Source organism: Podarcis gaigeae, assembly GCF_964106915.1.
Source record: "Podarcis gaigeae genome assembly, chromosome: 15".
Classification (NCBI taxonomy): domain Eukaryota; kingdom Metazoa; phylum Chordata; class Lepidosauria; order Squamata; family Lacertidae; genus Podarcis; species Podarcis gaigeae.
Window position 1 is genome coordinate 30,906,206 of NC_139692.1, and position 7,023 is coordinate 30,913,228.

Consider the following 7,023-nt stretch of genomic DNA (forward strand, 5'->3'; position numbering starts at 1 on the left):
TTTATGTGGAAAGCATTTTGCCAGGAAAGGTAGACTGTGCAAGAGGGAAATCCTCTCTGCCAGATCTACACTCACACAAAACATTGTGCAATGTGATAGCAAGGAATCTACTCATTTTCAGCTAAACCCATCTAATGTCTCCATAAACTATCCTTTCAAAGGGTGAGTCTGTCATAGAATCATAGAGCCAGCCAGGGAGAATGAGCAGAGTTTTTCTAGCTAAACCCAGTGACAGTTTTTTTTGGGGGGTGTATATGGTTTATTCACCTATTTACATCTTCAGTCTGCATGGAGGGAGTCCAGATCTTGCAGCATGGTCATTTCAGGTGGGGCTTGTCCCCCACAGCAGTGCAGCCCAAGGCATCTCTCCCACTTCCCAGCACACCTTGCTAAAGACTCTTTTCCTGTCACTTCAAACTTTTACAGGAAAGTGGACACTAAAAGTGAACCAGCTACCAAAGGCATATTCTGTATATCCAGTCCATCCTGTGCAGAAAGAAGAGCATGGATGCGAGGAATGTCTTGATCCTTTTGGAATACAGCAAGCCCACAACTTTCACACATTTAACTTGTGCACTTTCAGCTTTATGAGCTTGAAAAAAGTTTTTAAAACGATAAAAGGGGCAGGCATCCCTCCATTGCCAGAGGTAGGAAACCTCTCAATACCATCTGCTGGTAAGAAGACTTCTAAGTTTTCGGAGTGACAAATCTGGAAGCCTTCAGTTCCAATTTCTCCTCTACCACAAAGGCACCCAGCATGGGGTATACAGGTTTGTTGTCCTCGTAACAGCAGCTATGCAGGACCTTTGGCCCTCCAGATGTTGCTGAATGAAAACTCCCACCAGCCCCAGCAAGCGGGACCAATGGCCCAGGTTGACAGGAGTTGCCTGCAGCAACATCTGGAGGGGCAGAGGCTCCCCACAGCTGCCAGTGCCATACAGGGTAGAACCCTCAAGGTCACTTGAGTAAGATGTTGCGCCTTCAGTATTAATGTGGGGAAGAGACTGTGGCAGGTAAGACAGGCATTTCTAAATTCCTTTTCCTTTTCTCTCTTCTGCCAGCGTCCTCTGTGGCGATCGTTGGCCCTGGCTGCTGCTGTGAACAGGAGATCATGTTCAGCTGCAGTCTGGAGGCACCTTCCCTTTACCGCGCCTTTGAACCCCTCCACAGTCACACCACCCCTTTTCCTTCAAAAGAACCCGCTGCCTTTTCTGCTGGGTGGGTGCCCATCTCCTCCTGCAACTTGGCCAAAGTCCTTGGAACAGAAATAAATTCCTATCTGCAACCTCCACTTCTCTCTCCTACTTCTATTACAAGCTTGTTCATCTTGATGGGGGCCACATTCTTTTGTGGGCAACCATCTGGCAGGGGGCAGAGTGCATGCCAGTACCAGGTGGAACAATAGGTGTGGAGTCTACCTTTGTAGAACAGGATGCATTCCAGCCATGCAGAAGTCAAGAGGCTTCTGCACACTCAGACCCCTTTCCCTCCTCCGTCCAAGCAAACAAGAGGCATCACCAAGGACACATTAAAGCAAGGAAAAAGCAACATACCGATATATCACGATGTCTGAAATAAGGATGGAGCTATGTAGAGGCGTTGGCTGGCTTCATGGTTTTTTTCCTACATTGTGATTTTTGCATAGTACACACACACACACACACACACACACACACACACACACACACATTTTGCCATATATTGCCAGGTCAGACATTACAAAACTGTTATCACAATATAAACCTCAAACCGGCTTGGGACAATAAACCAATATTATCGCCCTTCACTAGCACTCACCAGGCTCCCACTCCTCTCTGGATCAGATGCCTTGTTGGCTGTTTCTTTCTCTCCTGGCTCTCTGGAAGGTCAAAGATCACCCATTTAAAAGGAAACACCATTTTATTTAATATTAAATACTGTACAGTGAAGGAGCCGCATGGAGTTAAGTGGCATCCCAGCCACCAGTGGGAGGATTTCCACATGGCAGCTATGCAGGCCTCCCGGGGGTTGGGGCAGGAGGGCTCTTGACAAAGAGCATGTGCCAGTCTTGAGTTGGGGAAGCCAGTTCTGGAGAACGGGAGCCGTTCACAGGAGTAAAGTTGGCAAAAAAGGAGGGGTATCCTGACTAGTGTCAGGAGAGGGACCTGCTTGTCTTTCCTCTTCTGGGAGGCCAGCTGGAAACTACAGTGGAAGAAAGCGAAGGAAGTTGCAAATGGCAGCAATGAATTCTTGGGGCTGATCCGCGTGAACCCAGTGTCCAGCGTCAGGGACGTACTGGATCTCTGCCTCCGGGAAAAGCCGGTCGATCTCAGGGTAGTCGTCAGAGCTGCAGAGAAGGGGAGGGAAGGCAAAGCTCAGCCAGAGGGATGGGAAAAGGAAACAAGGCAGTTTGGGTACAGGATTTTGCTTCATGTTACACTGAGAAGGGGACACGGCAGGGACCCTTCGGCTCTCCAAAGGGTTTGCACAGGAGATGGTGCAGACCCCTCTGCTTGCGAGAGCTCACCTGATATAGCCGGACTTGGAGCCCCCGAGAAAGAGAGTAAGCCCTGGGTAGTCCACCTGGAAACGAGGGAAGCCCATCAGTTCGCCCAGGTGCTGGGAAATGGCATCCAAGTTCACGCGCCACACAAACCGGTCCTCAGCATACACCAGGTTGGTGAGCAGAAACTGGCGGATAGTCGGCTCCTGAGCAAAGAAGATGGAAGGGGCTCGTGGGGAAACACAGGATCCAGCAACAGGCACTTTGTGTGTACCTTGTAAGCATGGAATCTGGGGTTGGGATTTGCAAGTCCCCTTTTGACTGTGCCCCAGAAACCCCTGCCCCAACCCCCGAGGTATGCCAGAGGAATGGCCGTAGCTCAGTGGTAGAGTGACTGCCTTGCACACAGAAGGGCCCTAGTTCAATCCCCAGCATCTACCAGTAGGACTGGGTATGCTCCTGCCTGAAACCCTGGAGCGTTGCGGTCCATCACTGTACTATTTCTTATCTATGGCATTCTGTTAAAAAGAACTCTCAGAGGTACTAACAAAATATATTGCTAAGACAGTTATTATCCCCAGGCTCATAACTGGAAAAAGACACAGCACATAAGGATAAAGGAAGGGGAGGGAGGAGGGGAAAGCAAGCTCAAGCGCACTATCTTTCAAGTTAAAGGTAAAGGTAAAGGTACCCCTGACTGTTAGGTCCAGTCGCGGACAACTCTCGGGTTGCACGCTCATCTCGCTCTATAGGCCGAGGGAGCCGGCGTTTGTCCACAGACAGCTTCTGGGTCATGTGGCCAGCATGACTAAGCCGCTTCTGGCAAACCAGAGCAGCGCACGGAAACACCGTTTATTTTTCTGCTGGAGTGGTACCTATTTATCTACTTGCACTTGATGTGCTTATGAACTGCTAGGTGGGCAGGAGCTGGGACCGAACAATGGAAGCTCACAGCATCGCGGGGATTCGAGCTGCCGACCTTCCGATCAGCAAGCCCTAGGCTCTGTGGTTTAGACCACAGCACCACCCGCGTCCCTTTCTTTCAATTTACAGTTCATATAATGCAGTTAGCTAGAGCTGTGCCCAACTAAGCCTTGCTCAGAGCAGACTCATTAACGGGTTAGGAAATTTAACAAAATGTAAATAATCAGTAAGTTAATGAAAACTTCTTGTTAAGAAAAGTTAAATAAAGCTAAACACCTGCCTTGTAATTTATAATAAGGTCTAACAACAAAATATAAAAATGTAATTGAAAAAATGATGCACCACCAAAATTAAACCGAAGCCCCCAAAGAATCACATAAAGGCCACCCCACCCTGTTCCAACTGTGGAGGCAGAGCACAGCCATCGTGGCTAGAAGCTACTGATACGCCTCTCCTCCATGAATTTGTCCAAACCTCTTTTAAAGCCATCTAGGTTGGTGGCCCTTGCTTTCTCCCTTTCCCTGTCCAAGAACGACGGGGCTTGGGGTCTGGCCCATGTGATGTTGGACCTCCGAGGTGGTGGTGATCGGGCATTACCTGAATGGCTGGGCGCAGTTGCTCTTCTGCCAGCCGGCGTGCGGTGGAACGAGGGATGCCTCGGGGGATGTCCACCGCCTTCATGGCAGCAATGAAGTTCTGAAAGCCTGAAATGGCTGTCGTCTCGCTAGGACTGATGTCGACACACACCAGGCGCTCCACCAACTCTGGCTGGGGTGCAGAGGAAAGACAAAGGAGCCAAGGGGTCAGAAAAAGCATCAGGTGCAGGTACAAGCAGGGATGCCTGTGGACCACACCTTCCCCATCTCTGAGCTACCGGTCCCCACCACCAGTTCCCAGTTAGCCCAGGAGATGCGCTTGCTCCTTAAGCCACTGTCTGCCCCACTCCCACGGCAGGAATCCGGCAACAGAACACAGGAAGGGCCACCAAGAGACTCTCCACCTACCCACTGCAGCGCCATCACCATGGCTGTCTTGCCGCCCATGCTGTGCCCGATCAAGACACACCTGCTGAGGTTCAGCTGGCGGAGGAGGAGGTGGATGTCGGCACTCATGGCTTCATACGTCATGAGTGGGATGTGGGGGCTGTCACCGTGGTTACGGGCGTCCACCGTCAGCACCTAACTGGGCAGGAGAAGAGGGACAGCAGTGGGTTGGCACAAGGTTGGCTTTGCAAAGGCTCTGGATGATGCAATATGAAATCTTGAGGGGCCCCGCAGCTTCATCCTGAGCACCCAGGATTTCTACCCGGCTACATAAAAATGACCCCCAAGCAGGCCCGGCCAGATGGCAAAAAGATGCTACTAAGTGAGGGCAATGGTCCCTCTAGCTCAGTATTATTCTACATCAACTGGCAGCAGTTCTCCAAGCAGTGTTCAAAATCCCTCAGGCACGTTTTGCTACTGGCATGGGTCCAAACGCGACTACATGGAGATTTCTGGGTGCCAGGTTTGCGGTCACAGTCTAAAAATCTCTGCCTTAGTTCATAGCTAATACCATTTCCATGGTGTGTGTTTCTCCTTCTTGTATACCAGGACAAGTGAATTGTCGTAAGAGCAAGCCATAGTCAAGCAATGCAGTTGGGATCATAGAACTGTAGAAATGTAGTTTTGGAAGGGACCACGAGAGTCATTTAGTCCAACCCCCTGGTCTGTTGTGCAGACCATAACTTAGGTTTAAGGTGCCATTTGGCACCTAGCTTATATAGCTGTTTCTAACACTGTCTCCAGGGTTTCAGGCAGGAGTCCTTCTCAGCCCTACCTGGAGATGCCAGGGGTTGAAACTAGGGCCTTCTGCATGCAAACAAGCAGCAATCACCTCCCCAATATAGCCCAAAACCAATTCTCACTCACCTTGCGGCCAGTTTGGAGCACCAGTTTCTTGGCCAGGGAGGCAAAGTTAGTCTTGCTTCCAAACAGCCCATGTAGGAAAACGAGCGGGGGCTCGGGAGAGGGTCCATCAAACACTGCGTACGACACAGGCACCGGGCTACAAACAGAGGTGAGAGAGAGAGAGAGATCATGTGAAGGAAAAAGCCTCAAGGCCTTCCTTCCAAGAAAGGGATGTCTGGACTTTGCCACAAGTGTCAGCAAACAGCTATAGGCTGAAAAACACCACCACTGGTATAGGGCTGTAAAAAGAGCTCTGCTTAGATCAGAGCAAATTTAGTCATCCTAGACTTCAGATGTTGCTGGACCCTACCTTTCATGAAGCCTGACCACTGGCCATGCTGGCTGCCAGGGCTGCTGGGCGCTGCTGCCCAGCAACAGCTGGAAGAGGGCCACAGATGCTCCTCAATCATGTTTTAAATTTGTCTAAATTGTGGCAGGTTATTCTGACGTCTTCTGGTTCAGAAAAGGGCAACCAAAATTATCAAAGGGGTGAAGCGTCTCCCCTATGAGAAAAGGTTGCAGCATTTGGGACTTATTATTTTGGAGAAAATGTGAGTAAGAGGTGACATGATAGAAATTTATAGAGTTATGCATGGCATAGAGCAGTGTTCCCCAACCTTGGGTCTCCAGCTGTTTTTGGACGACAGTTCCCATCATTCCTGACCACTGGTCTTGCTAGCTAGGGATGATGGGAGTTGTAGTCCAAAAACAGCTGGAGACCCAAGGTTGGGAAACACTGGCATAGAGGAAGTGGTTAAAACGTTTTTCTCCCTCTCTCATTACAATAGAACTCGTGGACATCCAATGAAGCAAAACGTTGGAAGATTCAGGGAAGAAAAAATACAGGACTTATTCACGCAGCACATATGACCTATGGAACTCGCTGCCATGGGAGGCAGCGTGGAGAAGTTATTAAGCAAATTTTAAGCAAAGTGGGGATCTCTCTCCTGCACCCGCTTTCTCTATGCAACACACCATTTCCTAAGCCAGGCATCCCCAAACTCAGCCCTGCAGATGTTTTGGGACTACATTTCCTATCATCCCTGACCACTGGTAGGGTTGCTAGGGATGATGGGAGTTGTAGTTCCAAAACATCTGGAAGGCCGAGTTTGGGGATGCCTGTCCTAAGCCTTTAATACCTATCTTGAGTGTGTTCGCGCTCAAGCACGAAAAATGGATGTCTTGCTTCCATCGGCCCAAGAGGGGGCGATGTCTTTCAGTTCCTTGTATAGAGACTATCCAGAAATATGGAGCGCACACATCTCTAATGGTGGCTCCATCCGGGAACCTACAGCCCACAGCTGAGCGCCAACGGGGGACACGCAGCGCCTACCTAGGCTTTTCAACTCTATGGTCTCAACATCCGGGCAAATGCAGGCTTCGAGCAACGGCTAGGCCCCCCGCGGAGGATTTCGGAAAACGTAAAGCCGCTCTCTCTCCCCCCTCGCCGCGTCCTTCAGCCTTCACCTCCCCCTCCCGGAGCGCTTACGTCACGGCGTGGCTAGCGAGGCCCTTCCTTTCCCGGGCCGGGCCTGTGCGGCGGCGGGGAAAAGAATGGAGCCGGGACCAGCGGGGCGGGAAACTCGGGAAGGAGAGAGCGCGGAGCATCCTTGGGCGGGTTTAGCGGTCACCAAGGAGACAGGGGAGCGGCGAATAAGCGGAGGGGGC

The 7,023-nt window shown here is 50.7% G+C and overlaps 1 protein-coding gene and 1 long non-coding RNA gene across 3 annotated transcripts; one reads left to right on the top strand and one right to left on the bottom strand.

Moving 5' to 3' along the window:
• The first annotated feature begins 418 nt into the window (after positions 1-418).
• On the top strand, positions 419-1,291 carry LOC310832752. The gene is made up of 2 exons (XR_014558407.1): positions 419-541; positions 1,062-1,291. It is a non-coding gene; the product is annotated as an uncharacterized lncRNA (long non-coding RNA).
• A 589-nt stretch (positions 1,292-1,880) lies between these two features.
• On the bottom strand, positions 1,881-7,023 carry ABHD11 (abhydrolase domain containing 11). Of its 2 annotated transcripts, none has more exons than XM_083714816.1 (6): positions 6,845-7,023; positions 5,317-5,452; positions 4,411-4,584; positions 4,004-4,174; positions 2,507-2,562; positions 1,881-2,326 (listed from the first exon to the last, which is right to left on the bottom strand). In XM_083714816.1, exons 1-6 carry the CDS (start codon positions 6,961-6,963, stop codon positions 2,182-2,184), a joined length of 801 nt encoding a protein of 266 aa, XP_083570942.1. In that variant the 5' UTR covers positions 6,964-7,023; the 3' UTR covers positions 1,881-2,181. The 2 variants fall into 2 exon arrangements, with proteins under 2 accessions (XP_083570942.1, XP_083570941.1); XM_083714815.1 differs by having other exon boundaries at positions 2,507-2,688; positions 6,845-7,017.